The 16,159-nt window shown below is 56.7% G+C and overlaps 1 protein-coding gene across 10 annotated transcripts in view; it reads left to right on the top strand.

Annotated features, from left to right (window-relative positions):
• Positions 1-15,305, top strand: part of UNK (unk zinc finger) — a 34,661-nt gene extending 19,356 nt beyond the window's left edge. For 7 of the 10 annotated variants that reach the window (XM_035026006.1, XM_035026000.1, XM_035026002.1 and 4 more), the window contains 15 exons: positions 480-689; positions 1,548-1,724; positions 1,876-2,006; positions 2,407-2,542; positions 3,136-3,253; positions 4,412-4,496; positions 5,956-6,098; positions 6,522-6,722; positions 7,304-7,369; positions 7,870-8,044; positions 8,953-9,054; positions 9,213-9,401; positions 12,048-12,229; positions 12,829-13,086; positions 13,842-15,305. In XM_035026006.1, coding sequence (XP_034881897.1) covers positions 480-689; positions 1,548-1,724; positions 1,876-2,006; positions 2,407-2,542; positions 3,136-3,253; positions 4,412-4,496; positions 5,956-6,098; positions 6,522-6,722; positions 7,304-7,369; positions 7,870-8,044; positions 8,953-9,054; positions 9,213-9,401; positions 12,048-12,229; positions 12,829-13,086; positions 13,842-13,997 — 2,329 coding nt within the window. In that variant the 3' untranslated portion in view covers positions 13,998-15,305. The remainder of the gene's footprint in view (positions 1-479; positions 690-1,547; positions 1,725-1,875; positions 2,007-2,406; positions 2,543-3,135; positions 3,254-4,411; positions 4,497-5,955; positions 6,099-6,521; positions 6,723-7,303; positions 7,370-7,869; positions 8,045-8,952; positions 9,055-9,212; positions 9,402-12,047; positions 12,230-12,828; positions 13,087-13,841) is intronic. The other 3 variants (XM_035026005.1, XM_035026004.1, XM_035025998.1) reach the window with 2 other exon arrangements.
• Positions 15,306-16,159: the final 854 nt, after the last annotated feature.

The raw sequence follows: 16,159 nt of genomic DNA, 5'->3' as shown, positions 1-16,159 counted from the left end.
CAGTTCCAAAGCAGCAGCCTGCCCAGCCCACAGCCTGGATCCCCAGCCCTGCTCCTGGGACAGGTGAGACCCCAGGGATTGGCAGGCAGACCTGGGCAGCAGAAGACCCTGCAGGAGTTTGGGAGCGGTTCCTCATGCTCTTGTTTGCAGCCCTTTGCCTGTGATCAGCCGTTTGGCCTGGGAAACCTCAGGGAGGGCTCAGAACTAAGCCACTGGTTAAGCCCTCCACTGGCTGCCATGGCAGACGGCTGACTGCTGTGGTCGACGGTTCTTGCTTTTCAGGCTGGCTTGGGATCTGGGTACTGGGAAGGGTCTGGATGCTGAGGTCCACCCTTAGCTCTGGGCCTCTTCTGGTGTCCTAATGGAACTAGCACCCCAGAGTAGGGCCCTCAGAGGCCGTGGTGGCTAATTTCATGCTGGGAAGCAAGGGGCTTAAGTCTCTGCTCCTGGCCTACCCTCCGTGGGGGCTCTCCCTGCAGGTACCTGAAGGAATTCCGCACGGAGCAGTGCCCACTCTTTGTGCAACACAAATGCACTCAGCACCGGCCCTACACCTGCTTCCACTGGCACTTCGTGAACCAGAGACGTCGCCGGTCCATCCGCCGTCGGGACGGCACCTTCAACTACAGCCCCGACGTCTACTGCACCAAGTACGACGAGGCCACAGGCCTCTGCCCGGAGGGCGACGAGTGAGTACTCCCCCTCCCCTCCCTGCAGCCTGCCCTCAGAGGAGCCTCATGTCTCCTGAGTCAGGTGCCCTCAGAATAGGCCAAGCAGAGTCTGAGAAACCAACCAGAGGCTGCTTTTGGGAGTACTGTTGCAGCCTGGCCTGCCTTCCTGTGGCCTGGACCTGGGCTCAGACCCCACCATCCTTTGGGGGAGGCCCCTTCTTCTTTACCCACTTTTGGGAAACCCTACACAGGCTTTTCTTCTGCTAAGGAGAAGAAAAGGCAAGCCTGGGGACATCACTCTGAGAGGGAGCATTTGTTGACCCTGCTTGTTTGAGCCTTGCAGAGGTGGTAATGGGAAGCACTGCTGGGGGTCTGTGGGTACAGCTCACTGAACCATCCCTGCACTCACACTTCTCCCAGAGGTACAAGGCTTATTCCTTCCCACCCCCTGAGCCCCCTGCCCCCAGCCTAATAAGGCACTGGGGCATGAGAGGGTACGCCCATGCTTTGAGCAGGCCGTTTCTCTGTGGACCCCTGCAGATCCAGCCAGCACTTGCGCTCCCAGGAGTGTGCCCCCCTCTGGAGCTTCTCTTCAAGTCAGCCCAGGGCCCTGGCCAAGTAGCCTCTGAGAGGACTTGCTGAGCAGGCTGAAGTGGGAATCCTGGGCCCTGATGGGCCCCCATCAAGCTGCAGCATCCAACAGGTGGTGGGAGGGGGGGTCTGTTACCGCAGCAGGGCCCATCACTGCTGGCCTCCTCAGTCAGCGCACCATCCGGGTCATGGGGAAAGCCTTCAACAGGGAGGGGAGGGGAGGGCAGGGGCTGATTGCCCAGGCTCCAAGGGCAAAGGTGAGTGACCCCCCCCCCAACGTTTCAGGTGCCCGTTCCTACACAGGACCACAGGGGACACTGAGCGCAGATACCATCTGCGCTACTACAAGACTGGAATCTGTATCCACGAGACAGACTCAAAAGGCAACTGCACCAAAAACGGCCTGCACTGTGCTTTTGCCCACGGGCCCCATGACCTCCGTTCCCCTGTCTACGACATCAGGTGGGCTGGATGCCATGCTGGGCTGATGGCTCTGGGCCAGGGTGGGGGCCTGGCTGCTGACGCGGGTACTGCCATAGATGGAGTGCAGGGGCTGGCACTCTGCTTCCCCCCTCATGCCCCGTCCCCGCTCTGTCCTCTCCTTTCCTCCCAGAGAGCTCCAGGCCATGGAGGCCTTGCAGAACGGCCAGACCACAGTAGAGGGCAGCATAGAGGGCCAGACGGCTGGGGCTGCGAGCCATGCCATGATAGAAAAAATCCTCAGTGAGGAGCCACGGTGGCAAGGTAAAGGTGGCCCCACAGATGGCCGTGCCTCCTCTGCCAGATGTTTGTCCTCTCTCCTCTCCTGCCCATAGCTGCCCTAAGGATTTGGCTCACCGCCACTTCTTCATCCCACCTTACATCCAACCACAGCCCTTTCATTTGGGGGCCCTTCTGGGGACTTTCCCAGACACATTTTGCCCTTAGGTGTGTTTATATAAAGGTGTTCTTGACCCTTCTGAGGTTGCCCTTTTTGATTCTATGAGCCTTGAGTGTCTCCAGTGAGGGATGGTGTTCTTACCTCTCTGCTGGGTCTCAGTCTTGGCATTGGCACATGAGGAGGTGGCCGGAGCTCCTGGACCCTTTCCCAAGTGGCTTCTCCTGCCCCACCTGCCTGACCCCTGCCTCTGGCCCCCTTTTGTAGAGACTGCTTATGTGCTGGGGAACTATAAGACGGAGCCGTGCAAGAAGCCCCCGAGGTTGTGCCGCCAGGGTTATGCCTGTCCCTACTACCACAACAGCAAGGACCGGCGGCGGAGCCCCCGGAAACACAAATACAGGTCCTTTGGCCCAGGCAGGCCAGTCATGGGAGGGAGGGGTGGCAGGGAAGGGATTGTGGCGGGGGCTGCTTCCAGTGTGCTCGCAGGGAGGCCGGGAGGCCAGCCCTGGGGATTGCAGGGTTGCAAGGCCCAGGTATAAGGGGAGGGAGTAGCAAGATAAGCTGAATGATGGGGAGTCCTCTGGGATCCTCCTGTGGTGTGAGATGAGGATCTTAGGTCAGATCATCTCTAAGACCCCTCCAGTTCTGATCCTGAGGGATGACTGCCGGGGCCAAGCCATCGTGTGGGAAGTACAGTTCTGGCTATAGCCTGGCCCTCCTGGAGCTGCACAATGCTTGGCATGAGGACCTGGCGGAAGGGGACAAAAAGTGTCCTTCTTGTTGGTAACGGCCGTGCTGCACCACAGAAGCAGAGCCTGGCTTCCGGCTCCATTAAGGCTCTCACTGTGTAGCTCGTCTTTTCTCTTTGTGAGCCTGGCCCTGTGAAGCAGGGAGACCAGGGGAGGGGTCCTGAACAGGCATCTAGTTGGCACTCCCAGCTCCTGATCTCTCCCTCTCCTGCGTCGCTCTGACCCTGCCGTCTAACCGGACCAGGTCATCTCCGTGTCCGAACGTAAAGCATGGGGATGAGTGGGGAGACCCTGGCAAGTGCGAGAGCGGCGACGCCTGCCAGTATTGCCATAGCCGTACGGAGCAGCAGTTCCACCCGGAGGTGGGCCAGGGCCGGGGGGGCCGGGGGGGCTGAGGGGGGCCTCACATGCCCGGGAGGGGCAAGGAAAAAGGAACGGAGGGCCTGGGCCTGGGCCTGGGCTGGGGAGGCTGGGGCGGGGAGCAAGGAAAGAGGAGGGCCGGGGCCGGGGGGTGCTGGGGGTGCTGGGGGGGCCTCACGTGCCCTGGGGGGGGGCAAGGAAAAAGGAACGGAGGGCCTGGGCCTGGGCTGGGCCTGGGGGAGCTGGGGGTGGCCTCACGTGCCCAGGGGGTGCAAGGAAAGAGGAACGGAGAGCCTGGGCAGATGGGGCAGAGCTCATGCTGACAGCATCCTGGAAGAGGCCTCCGTCCACACAGTGCCTAAAGGAGCCCTGTACCCTAATTTGGTAACTTGCCTTGTGCTGAGCCCATAGTCCCTGAGCAGCCCCCTGCTCCCAGTTTTGTTTCCCCCCAGCCTCCTGACAGGGAAGGCATGGACTGGGCATAGTGACCTGGCCATTCTGGGCTTTGTACCACTCATGATGCTTACAATCCAGTGACATGAGGATTTAAAAAAGAAAGCCCCTTCCAGGTGTTTCAGATCAGAGCTTATAGTACCAGCAACCTCGCTGTTGTATGTCCCCCGCCCACTGGCCCCATGGTATAGCTTGGGCCATGTCAGTGTCCCAAGATCTGATAGGGTATATAGAGGCACATGCTGTTCATGGGTACGTGGAGGCTAAGACATCCTGAGATAGACATATGGACAGAGGCCACCTTATGTGGGTAGAAAGTTAGACATAGATCCCAACTCAGGGTGCCCCATGGTGGGTGGGTGTTGCCTGTGATCTTGGCTTCCTTAATGTCCAGGGACATTTGGAGGTCACAGCCCTGGCCAAGACCCTGAGTGGAGAAGCAGCATGAAGAAGATCCCTTTGTGAGGGCCGAAGCAGGGCTGGTTGAACCTGTGACCCTAGAAGGGAGGGTGTCCTTGGCATGGGGGTAGCCATATCTGCTTCAGGAGTTTGAGTATCAAGAAGTCAGTAGGGAGAGACTTAGGGAAGTGGCATGGAATGGGGAGGAGAAAGGTTAGATTACTAAGCTAACCCTCCTATGTTGAAGGCACCCATGCCTGCCCGTCTCTCTCTGCCTAAGCCTGACCTGCCTCTGCTCTACCCTCCAGATCTATAAATCCACCAAGTGCAACGACATGCAGCAGTCGGGCAGCTGTCCCCGAGGACCTTTCTGCGCCTTCGCCCACGTAGAACGTATGCTGTGCCCATTGGCCTCTCCTCCCTCTCTTCCCCTCACCCTCTGCTCAGGTTCAGTCAGAGGAGCGGCCTCTCATCTGCTAGCCCACAGCGGGCTCTGTCCTCACTGGAAATTCCGGGCCCCCCTGCACAAACCCCCTGGAAATGGCCTCAAACCCTGGAGCTTCCAAGGTCGTGAGATAGAGAGCAGGACTGGGCCCCTAGTCAGGCACTCACAGTCCCAGGCAGGGTGAGGTGCCCTCACGGAGCCAACTAGGCAGATCTCAGCAGCCACTCCATGCCACATCCATGGCAGACGTCACTAATGAAACATGGCGCTCCGTCCTGCTGAGAGCAGAGCTGTCCAGTGAAAATATACCGCAACCTTCATGTCATTTTATTTATTTTTTATTTATTTATTTTTATTTTTTATTTTTTTAAAGATTTTATTTATTTGAGAGAGAGAGACAAAGAGAGCAGAAGCAGGGACAGAGGGAGAGGGAGAAGCAGACTCCCCGCTGAGCAGGGAGCCCGACGTGGGGCTCGATCCCAGGACCCTGAGATCATGGCCTGAGCTGAAGGCAGACGCTTAACTGACTGAGCCACCCAGGCGCCCCAACCTTCATGTCATTTTAGATTTTCTAGTAACTATGTTTAAAAAAAAGTAAATTAATTTTAACAATGTATTTTTAGTTAATTCAATACAAAATTATAATCATTTCAAAAATAGTGTAAAAAAATCAGTATTTTACTTTTTTTTTTTTTTCCCTCCAAACGAAGTCTTTGAAATCTGTTGCACACTCGAATAGGTAGGTGCAGCATGTTTCAGTTCAGACCAGCCCCTCGTAGCCACATGGGGCTCATAGCTGCTGCATTGGACAGCATGGCTCTCGGTTCTTACACTGCACTCTAGACCACCACTGCCCATCTCGGAGATGGAGCTCAAGTTAAAACTCGTGTCCACCACAAGCCACTGCTCCGACTGTCGTTTACCTGTTCTCAGGCTCAGGCCTTATCTCTGGGATTAGAAGGCCCTGGGAGGGGGGAATATATTCTTGGCACAGAGGTCATCCCCAGCCATGGGCAACTGGGCCCACTGCTTGAGGCAACACAGGGAAGTAATTAATGGCTCAGGCTTTGGAGTAGTACAGATCAGAGTTCAAATCCCAGCTCTTTTGTTTCCTAGCTCTACCACCTAGGGAGATTAACCTTACCTCTCTGAGCCTCAGTTTTCTTATCTGTAAAATGGAGACCACAATATTATTTGCATCCTCTAGTCATTGTGAAGATTCACAGTTAATACAAATTGCCAGGTACAAAGTAAGTGCACAGTATGCGATATTAACAGAAAGAAGGTAGGAGCCTTCCCTTTGTGTACAGGGGGTGCATGGTCTCCTTTGAAGAAGACCCAGATGTGTTTTTGGAGGGACAGAGCTGGCACAGGAGCCTTCTGACACCCTGATCCTGTTTCTTGCAGAGCCACCCCTCAGTGACGATCTACAACCTTCTTCAGCTGTGTCGAGCCCCACTCAGCCGGGTCCCGTCTTGTACATGCCATCTGCTGCCGGAGACTCGGTGCCTGTGAGCCCCTCCAGCCCACATGCCCCTGACCTCAGCGCTGTACGTGCCTGTCCAGGGAGTGGGTGGGCACCATGCCTAGCCAGGAGTCAACACCTGCCTCTAATGCCCCCAGTTCCCTCCCAGCCTGTGCTTGGTGGGCCCTGGTATTTTGCCTCAGGCCAAGGGGGTTCTACTCTTTCTGCCCCAGGGTTTTTCTTTCAAAATCTGGTAGAGGGTGGTGTACCCAGAGCCTGTGTGGGTCAGCCTGAATAGAGCTGGTAGAAGGGACACAAGCCTTCTGTCACACTCCCACATAATTTCCTCCTGAGGTTCGGGGTCCCTGCATGGTAGTTGCTGCCCACTGGCAGATGAAAACAGAACTGAGCCCCTTGCTGAGGAATCTCCCTCTGAGGAGGGGGTGGAGGGTGGGCCATGCCCCAACCCACGTTGTGCCCACAAAGCCGCTCCCTTTCTTCTCTGCAGCTCCTCTGTAGAAACAGCAATCTAGGAAGCCCATCTAATCTCTGTGGCTCCCCCCCGGGCTCCATCAGGAAGCCCCCGAACCTGGAAGGCATTGTCTTCCCTGGGGAGTCTGGCCTCGCCCCTGGCAGCTATAAGAAGGCTCCTGGCTTTGAGAGGGAAGACCAGGTGGGAGCTGAGTACCTGAAAAATTTTAAATGCCAGGTAAGGGATGTAAGGGGAAGCCCAGTGAGGTTAGCTTTCTCCCTGCATGGGTCAGGAGAAGCCCTGGAGGGCTGTCTTGGCCCAACTATGGGGAACATGATTGGGAGCTAGGAGGTCCCTGTCTTCAGCCTCTGCAACACTAAGCAGAGGGAGTGAGGCCGTCCCGTTTTACAAGCGAAGACAGGAAGGTTAGCATAGCCAGGTACCTGTCACGGAGCCAGTTAATAGAGGAGCAGGGACTCCTATCTCGGTCTTCTGACCCCATAGCTGGTCTTTCCCCTGCCCTATGCTGCCTTGACGGAGTGGCAGGGCCTTGGGGAGCAGGACAGAGGGTCTCTAATTGGTCTTACCTGAGGCTTGGAGTCACCAGGGAGAAGAGGAACAGCTCCCCTGGTTCCTACGGTAGGGAAAGGAGTAAGGGTGGGGAGGGAGAGCAGGGTACGTGGTGTAGAGGGGAATTGCGTGACAGGTGCCGTCAGCCTTAGTGGGCCATGGCAGGTTGATGCTTGGGAGGACTCCTGGACTCAGGGGCCCTCCCTAGGACCACACTCATCTCCTGTTCTCTGACTTTTCTCTCTCAGGCCAAGTTAAAACCCCACTCACTAGAGCCCAGGAGTCAAGAGCAGCCTCTGCTTCAGCCCAAACAGGTATATAGCTCTCAGCCCCGTGTCTCCCCTTCTGGCACTTGCTATTGATAGGACAGGCCCAGAATCCCTGGCCTCAGGGAGTGGGGCCACTGCTTTCCCCACAAGCTGAGGGCAGGGCTAAAGTGGGGCCCTAGCCCCAAATCCAGAGAGGGTGGGGTCAAGCCCTGGAACCTGTCACCTCCTGGACTCACTCATCAGTCAAAAACAATATTTCTTGAATGTCGTACTATGCTAGGCACTGGACTGACTTCTCCCTTCCCCTACTGTAGGACTTGTACACTTAGGGTGAGTGGGCCCTGCAGCCTGCAAGGCCCAGCTCTCCAATTCCAGCCTCTCAACAAGGTGTCGAGTGGGTGGGGTCCTGTCTGGGCATGGGGGCATCCGGATGAGAGCTGGAACGCACCATTTCCTTCTGCCCCTCCCAGCCCCCATCTCTAGCCCCTGGCCATGGCCTCCATGAGCGGGCATCCCATTGCTTCCTCCTCACTCTTTCGTTGCAGGACATGCTGGGCATCCTTCCCGTGGGCAGCCCCCTGACCTCAAGCATCTCTTCTAGTATCACCTCCAGCCTGGCAGCTACTCCCCCTAGCCCTGCAGGCACCAGCAGCGTCCCTGGCATGAATGCAAATGCTCTGCCCTTCTATCCCACCAGCGACACGGTAGAGTCAGTCATAGGTAACTAGGCCATTTCTGTTGCCAAGTCCAGGACTGGATCTGGAGTTAGAGAAACTAGGTCTCTGGAGTGAGATTCAAACCAGCGTACTTGTCACTTTAGACATTTATCTTGGGAGAGTTAGAGGGTGGGCACTCTGAGCCCTTTGAAAAGGGAAAATGAGCCCAAGGTGTGGCCCAAGACTAGACCTTATAGGAAAGTAGCCCTTCAGTTTGCACTGTTGTGCAAATTAGAAAGAGAGAACTCTTCCTCTGGACAAGTGCAGTCTCATTCCACGACGCAGGTCATTCAGCCCTCGCTCATTCTCTCACTAGGTATCGTTGTGTAGTGAACAACCTGCGCAACTGTCCTCAGAGTTCCTGGCCATGTGAAGCCACTGCCCTTCTCTCTCAGCAGTCATTTATGGGTGCTACTTCGTGCCAGATCGTGTTTTAGGCACTGGGATGTTAAGGGATGCAGACAGGGTGTTCCTGTTGTTCCCAGCCTCCCAGTCTAGTCCAGCAGAGGGCAGGGGATATTTGTCAAGCACCTACTCTGCAGTAGCCACTGAGGGCCCAGAGGCTTGCTTGCCCCCAGAGAACGCAGGGATGAGACATGTGAGCTGTAACAGCAGGAGACAAGACCTCTGTCAGAGTCAGGAACCCTGCATTGGGTCCCCCGGAGGTATCAGTGAAGATTTCGGAAAAGCCGCCTTCTGAGCCGGACTTGGCGAGGCAGATAGCTCAGGGCATCCGTGTTGGCAGAGCGGCAGCCCGACAGGCAGAGGCTCGAGAGCATGGGTCTAGTGGGACTGAGCGTGAAGAGGAGGCAGTGGAGGGCAGGTGGGTCCTGGAGGCGAGGCCTGGAACCTCAGGGTGGTGTGGCCTCTCAGGAGGCAAGGAGGCTCACACCCCAATCTGTCTGTCTCCAGAGTCTGCCTTGGATGACCTGGACCTGAACGAGTTTGGGGTGGCCGCCCTAGAGAAGACTTTCGATAACAGCACGGTGCCCCACCCAGGCAGCATCACAATTGGTACTGGGCAGCGGGTGGGCAGCGGGCGGGCAGCGCTCGAGGGAGGGCTCTCGTAGGGGTCCAGCCTGGCCCAAGATGGGCAGATGAGCTGCCCCCTGCTGGTGTGGCTCCGCATCGCTTGCCCTGCCCTTACTTGCCCTCCGGGGCCTCTCTTCCAGGCGGCAGTTTGCTGCAGAGTTCTGCACCCGTGAACATCCCTGGCTCCTTGGGCAGTTCTGCTTCCTTCCACTCAGCATCCCCGTCCCCTCCTGTCAGCCTCTCCTCACATTTCCTGCAGCAGCCCCAGGGCCACCTGAGCCAGTCAGAAAACACATTTTTGGGGACCTCAGCATCACATGGATCTTTGGGTAAGAGAGTGTGTGTGTCTCTGAGACCTGGGACAGGATCTGGGCTTTTGGAAAGTGCTTTGTCCACAGCCAGAGGCAATGCAGAATGAGGTTGAAGCAAGTGGCTTATGGCTTGGAGGTGGGTCAGGTCCCTGTCCCATGTTTCCCTTAGCTGGGTAAAACTAGACAAGCAACTTAGCCTCTCTTAGTTGCCTCGCTTTAAAATTTGTATAATGGCAGCATCCTCCTTCTAAGACGGTGGCGAGGCTTAAATGAAACAACATGGGTGGAGTGCTGGGCACAGGGCCGCTGTGCAGTGAGAAGCAGTGGCCTCAGGTGCCAGGGCCTGGGTGCTGTTCCTGCCAGTGTGCTGGTTCTGCGCAGTCGCCCAGAGCGCTCGGAAGCGGACTCACAACAGCCAGCTTCACCGGAGGCAAAGGGAAAAATCTGAATAGGCTCAAAGTGGCCTTCCCGGTAAACAGAGGCACCAGGCAGACCTAGCTGTAACCCCAAAGGCTATTTGCTGAACACAAGTGTTAGAATGGTATGGACTGTGCCTTCTGGCGGGCACGTCAATCACAGCCATTGGAAGCAGGGTGTGGAGAGCTGCACGCTCCACCACCGCGGGCAGGGTTCCCTCTCGTGGGCGGGCTGGTGTGAGTGTTCGCTGAGGTAACACGTAAAGCAGCTCAGTACCCAAACCGCCGCGTCTGCTCTTAGTTCCCCTCCTGTTGGAGGAGATAAGGAATAATCTCCGCTGAGGGTGCTGGGCTTCCTGGTCACACTGAGCCTGAGCCTCTGAGCCACGTTTGACATTCTGACCAGGCTGGGAGCTCCCTAATCTCACTCCAGAGATCAGGGCAGCACGTTGATTTCTTAGTATCTTTCCAGCTTTGGAGGTGGCTGTTACATTTCATGTTGAGTCTGTCAGGTTTAGATGCTTTGTGTTACATTTGTCTGACTTGCTCCTATTCTGGAAGCATCTTGATTGTAGCCCTCACTGGCTGCACATTCATTCACTCTTTCTCCATGTAGTTACTGAGCGGAGTTATAGGTACACTGTGAGCTCAACAGTCCCTGCTGGTATGGAGCCATGGTCTAGTCGGGGAGGCAGAGGAGCACGGACATGAGAGCATATGTAGGACTGTCACTGTTGTGTGGAGGCAAAGGCCTGGGTTTGTGATTCAGAATAATAGAGGGGACATGAGCGGGATGCAGTCAAGAGAGGAAGCGGCTCCTCTCCAAGAGAGGAAATGCTGCCTGAGCGTGAGCAGAGGTCCGTGGGAAGAGCTTGCTGCTGGGACGGTGTTGTGTTGGTTCTGAGTTCCCACCTCTGAGACAGGGCACATAGGCTCATAGGTTGTGCACATCTCAGGCTCTCCACACAGGATGATGTCGCTCATATTTTGGGTGCACTGGTATTGCTTGGAGGCTTCTGGAACATTCTGGCTGGATTAGTGGAGAAGAGAGTGAGAAAGAAATTATTAGAATAAGCGTGGGCAGAGTGAGGCCAGACGTGGGTATGGATCCCCCTCTAGAAGATAGGGGCTGCCCTGGGGGCCACAGAGGAGGGCACATGGTGTTAGTAAACATCTGTGGAAAGACTGAGCGAGTATGGTTGGAGGAGCATGCAGCGTAGCTTATTGGAAAGAGGAAGCCTTTGGAGTCAGATGCTCTGACTGTATACTGGCTCCAGTATTTACTGTTTGTGTGATTTTTTTTTTTTTTAAGATTTATTTATTCATGGGGCGCCTGGGTGGCTCTTCGGTTAAGCATTTGCCTTCGATTCAGGTCATGATCTCAGGGTCCTGGGATCAAGCCCCGCATCAGGCTCCCTGCTCTGTGGGGAGTCTGCTTCTCCCTCTGCCCTTAAGCCCCACTCATGCTCTTTCTCTCAAATAAATAAATTAAATCGGGGGGGGGGGGGGAGATTTATTTATTTATTTGTTTATTTGAGAGAGAGAAAGAGGGCATGGAGGAAAGGGCAGAGGGAGAGAGAATCTCAAGCAGACTCCCTGCTGAGTGCGGAGCCCCACATGGGGCTCGATCCCATGACCCAGAGATCATGAGCTGAGCCAATACCAAGAGTCAGATGCCCAAGCGACTGAGCCGCCCAGACGCCCCTACTGTTTGTGTGATTCTTAGCAACGCATTGTATCTGTTTCCTTATAATAAAACAAGGGGAATGAAGCCAGGGCTCCCTGAACTCCTCCTGTTCTAGCTGTGCCATCATCTGAGGCTCTGGCCTGTGTTTTTGCCCCTCAGCCTCCTCCCAAGCCTTACAGAAGATGCAAGAAGGCTCTCCTCCCTCTAGCCTAAAAGTCAGTTCACAATCATAAATAGCCTCCTTTACAGACTGCTCTCCCTGCAGTACTTCCCAAGTCCTCCGAATCACCCTGTGAGGCAAATGATGGGATCCTCACTTTACAGATGAGGATGCTGAGCCTCAGAAGTTAAGTGCCAAACGTTGAGTAGCAGGTGGTGCTACAGTAGGTCTGATGCAACTGTGGGCCCTACACGTTCCTGTGAGTTTCCCCAGCCTGACGTTGCTGAAGCCTTGCTCAGCTAGCCCCCTGAAGCCTCCCAGAGAGGGGTGGACAGGACCAGGGCCTGGGCGCAGGCCTGAAGCCCTCCGGAGCTCTAATATTCTTCCCTTTCCCGAGGCAGGTCTGAACGGGATGAACAGCAGCATCTGGGAGCATTTTGCCTCTGGTAGCTTCTCCCCAGGCACTTCCCCTGCCTTCCTGTCAGGGCCAGGGGCCGCTGAGCTGGCCCGGCTGCGGCAAGAGCTTGAAGAAGCCAACGGCACCATCAAGCAGTGGGAGGAGTCCTGGAAGCAGGCTAAGCAGGTACTGGGCCCCACACCCACTCGCCTTCCCAGGGCCTGAGTCCATCTTACACAGAGCAGGCGCAGGGGTGGGAGGGCGGGGGTCCTGGAGGACAGAGCAGAAGCTCCGTTTTAGTCACTCTCTTCTGTGGAAACACTTGCCTTGCCAATCAGGACCTGGGGTGGCTGGTGCCCCAGGCCCGGAACTCCCACTGTGAGTTGCTTCTTTGGTTTGGTCGCACAGCGGTGCTGGCCTCTCCCCAGAAGTCCGGGCTTCCCAGGGCTCCCGGTCCAGGGTTCTAGGTTTTGAGATGGTTCCTCTGTCCAGCCGCAGCCCGGCTGCTCCTGCAGGTGCTCGCCAGCAGCATGCCCAGCTCTGCCTGGTGCTCCCCTGCTGTGTTGGGCTCAGCCCCCTTCCCTGCCTAGAGAGGGTCTCTTGCAGGCCCTGACATCTCTCTCCTCTGCAGGCAGTGCCCGCCTCCTCCCTTCCCAGACAGCTGACCCAGCTCCCCAGCAGGCCCTGCAGCCACAAGTGGCCCATGCAGGCTCCCAGAGAGGTGCTTGCAGGGGACACGGGGGCAGGGGGCCATCATGATGAGGCGCTGTGTGTTGGGCCCACAGGCTTGTGATGCCTGGAAGAAGGAGGCAGAGGAGGCCGGTGAGCGGGCCAGTGCAGCGGGTGCTGAGTGCGAACTGGCCCGGGAGCAGCGGGATGCACTGGAGGGGCAGGTTAAGAAGCTACAGGAAGAACTGGAGCGGCTGCACTCGGGCCCCGACCTGCAGGCCCTGCCCACCTTCTCCGACCTGGAGGCCCTCTCGCTCTCCACCCTCTACTCCCTCCAGAAGCAGCTGCGGGCCCACCTGGAACAAGTGGACAAGGTCAGCCCAGGAGGTTAGGGGAGCGCTGGGTGGGGGCATACAGTAGCCTCAGCCAGTACTTGGACTCTGAGGGGTCCTTGCTGCTCTAGGGACAGCCACCTTCCTTCTGAGAGCCTCTGCCCAACTGGGCTGACACAGGATGCTGCCTGCAGGTGGGGAGGTAGGAGGAAATGTCACTCCTTGCGGAGGTGAGAAAGGTGGAGGTGGAGAGGTATCAGTGCTCACCCCCCACAGTTCGGGCAGGGCTGACCCAAGCGACATCACTGGGCCTGGGCCTTCAGTGGCATCGAGATGCTTGTCCTGTGAGCGCTGCAAATACCAGCACACATTCCAGGAATGTTAGGTTAGGTCCCCAGAGCTGCTTTGCATTCCTAGGTGCCCGGCTGGATGCCCGGGGAGCATGGCACAGCAGAAAAATACATTCTTTCTTTGGGCATTTGTAGCCAGGCCTCATGGTTCTCATCTGGGGCCTCAGGGTCACTGCAGGATCAAGCGAGGCAGGGGCTTTGTGGGAGGAAGAGCCTGTCGGGCGGGAGCTGTGGAGCAGCCCTGGGCCTCCCCGCTCCCCGGTGGGGCCGGAAGCAGACTTTGGGAGCCTGGAGGGCAGCAGCCTGAGCTCCAGCTCTGCTCTCCCACTTGTCGGCTGTGTCCTGTGAGCACGCCGCTGAGCTCTTTGCCTCAGTTTCCTTGTCCCAAGGGGACTGAAAATGTAGAGGGGCCGGGCCAGTGAACAGGGTATCCCTCTCCCTCCCCAGGCCGTGTTCCACATGCAGTCGGTGAAATGCCTTAAGTGTCAGGAGCAGAACCGAGCGGTGCTGCCATGCCAACATGCCGTGCTGTGTGAGCTCTGTGCCGAGGGCAGCGAGTGCCCCGTCTGCCAGCCCAGCCGGGCCCACACCCTCCAGTCGTGACCCTGCAGGCCTGGCCCCGGCCCGGCTCAGATCTTCTTTCCTAGGACTTTTTAAAGTATATATATATGTATGTATGTATGTATGTATGTATGTATGTATATGTATATGATTCTGTATATGTATACATTTCTGTGCGTGTGCAGGTGTGTGTGGGCAGCAGTGTGTGAACAGTGTCTGTGTGTATATCTGTACATAGATATAGACACACACTTTAAAACAGACTTACCAAGCACTTTTTAAAAGAAAAAACTATTTTGCAGCCCTCCCCTTGCCCACTCTGTCCTTTTCCACTGCAGAGACAAAGTCCCCTCATTGCCCACCGGCCTTTTGGCAGGGGATAGGTTTCTCTTTTTAATGTAGGAGAACTAACTAGTTTTAACTTCTTCCTGGGGCCCGAGCAGGAAGCTGGAAGGGGCCAAGGGGAGGGACCAAGCCTTCAGGGCAGGCCCTGTTCACTGCACCTCCCCAGGCCAGGGCCAGAGCCAGGGGTGTGGACATCTGGGGGACAGACCTGGTTCCCAGCCATGAGGCTTGAGGGGGGGTGTGTGCTGGGGGTCTCAGCCAGCCTAGCTCCTAGGTTTTACCAAATGTGTATCTAGTCTGGGGCTGGCAGGCCAAAGCTGCAGGGGCCAGCCCCGCTCCCAACCCTGGGCCCTTGAAGCTCCTTGAGGGGCAAGGCCTGGGAGTTCTACCCCTCAGGTTCCTGAGGCCAGGGGTCCACCTCAGTCCTCTCCCTCCGGGCCCCCAGAGCAGCCTCCCTGGCCCCAGGACCACCTACCAGACTTGGCACTGCCCTCTTCATAACCCCCCAGCTGCTGTCAGCTTCCTCCCTCTCCCCCCTGCCCCCCTCTGGCAGCTAGCAGGGCAATTGGTGGGGAGGAGCTGCGGACTGGGGACCAAGGTGGGGCTTAGGCCCTGCCCTCCTCACCGGGAGGGGCTCCGTATGCATTCCTTGGTGCTCTCTGAGTGCAGCTGACGTCCTGCCCGTTTGGAGCGGACGCGTGTGTACATGTGTGTGCGTGCCTGTCCAATGTATATTGTGTCTTAGCTTCCATTTTAAAAATTGTTCTGTACAGAAAGATGCAGTGGGGGCGGGAGGGCAGAGCGGGTGGAGGGAAGCCATCCTGCTCCCAGCGCTGGGGGTCTGGGGTGGGAGCAAGAGGGCTGTGAAGGGTCTGGCCTGGCCCAGGCTCCCCCTTGGGCTCAGCACGAAAGGGCTTTCAATGAATTAAGTGAAAACTTTTTTTTACAAAAATGCAAAAATCAACAAAGCTCCAAACCTATTGGAAATAAAATATGAACTTACAATGGTAGCTTGTTTACGTGGGGGTGAGGGAGAGGAGGGCCCCAGATAAGGGCCTCTGAACTATCAGAAGAGTCAGCTTGGCCCTCCCAGCCTCGGCTCCAGCCCCACCTAGGCCATGGAAAGCGCTCAGGCCCCCACCCAAGGTGTGGCTAGGCGGCTAAAGCCACCTTCAAGCCCCCAGGTGGCCCCAAGCCCCCAGACACAGCTCAAGTGCCCTCCGACCCAGGCCTGCCGGCTCAGATGAGCTGGAGACCTTTAGCCCAGGAGGCCTCCTAGGCGTAGGACTCTTCAGGGATCCAGTATCAGCTGGGACCTGTTTACTTGTTTTGCGAAAGACAACAGGTCCCTAGTTGTCTCCGAGAGAAACAGAAAAAGACTGCTTCTCATAAAAGCACTAGAAGGGAGGAGGAGGGTCTCAGCCTTTGAGCCACCTCCTTCCTTTGCTCTAAGCAGGCCTAGCAGGTGGCTGTGAGAAACGCATCTAGTGGTCTCTGTATGGGGCTCAGGTTCAGAGCTGAAAGGAGCCTTGGAGGTGATCTCATCTGACCTCCGACTGCCATCATACTCGAGAGGTGAAGGGACTCAAACAGGGTCACACAGCTAGAATGACAACCTGGCCTTGGGCTCTGACTCCAATACAGTGGCCACCTCCCCCCCCAGGCCAGGCTGGGACCCTGCTCCTCTAAGCCCTTGAATAGCCACTCAGCCTGCACTCCTGGGAGACCCCCCCACTCCCGGTGCTCCCCTTGGAGTGCCAGGCAGCAACCACAAACTGACATGCCTAGTAACGTTTTGTGCGAAGCCCTGCTTGTGCATCAGTTACTCCCACACCTGCTCTAGAACATGAGGGAGTGAG

This window comes from Mirounga leonina, unplaced genomic scaffold (genome assembly GCF_011800145.1).
Source record: "Mirounga leonina isolate KUSES-001 unplaced genomic scaffold, KU_Mleo_1.0 Mir_197, whole genome shotgun sequence".
Taxonomy (NCBI): domain Eukaryota; kingdom Metazoa; phylum Chordata; class Mammalia; order Carnivora; family Phocidae; genus Mirounga; species Mirounga leonina.
This window is presented reverse-complemented; position numbering and strand designations above follow the sequence as displayed.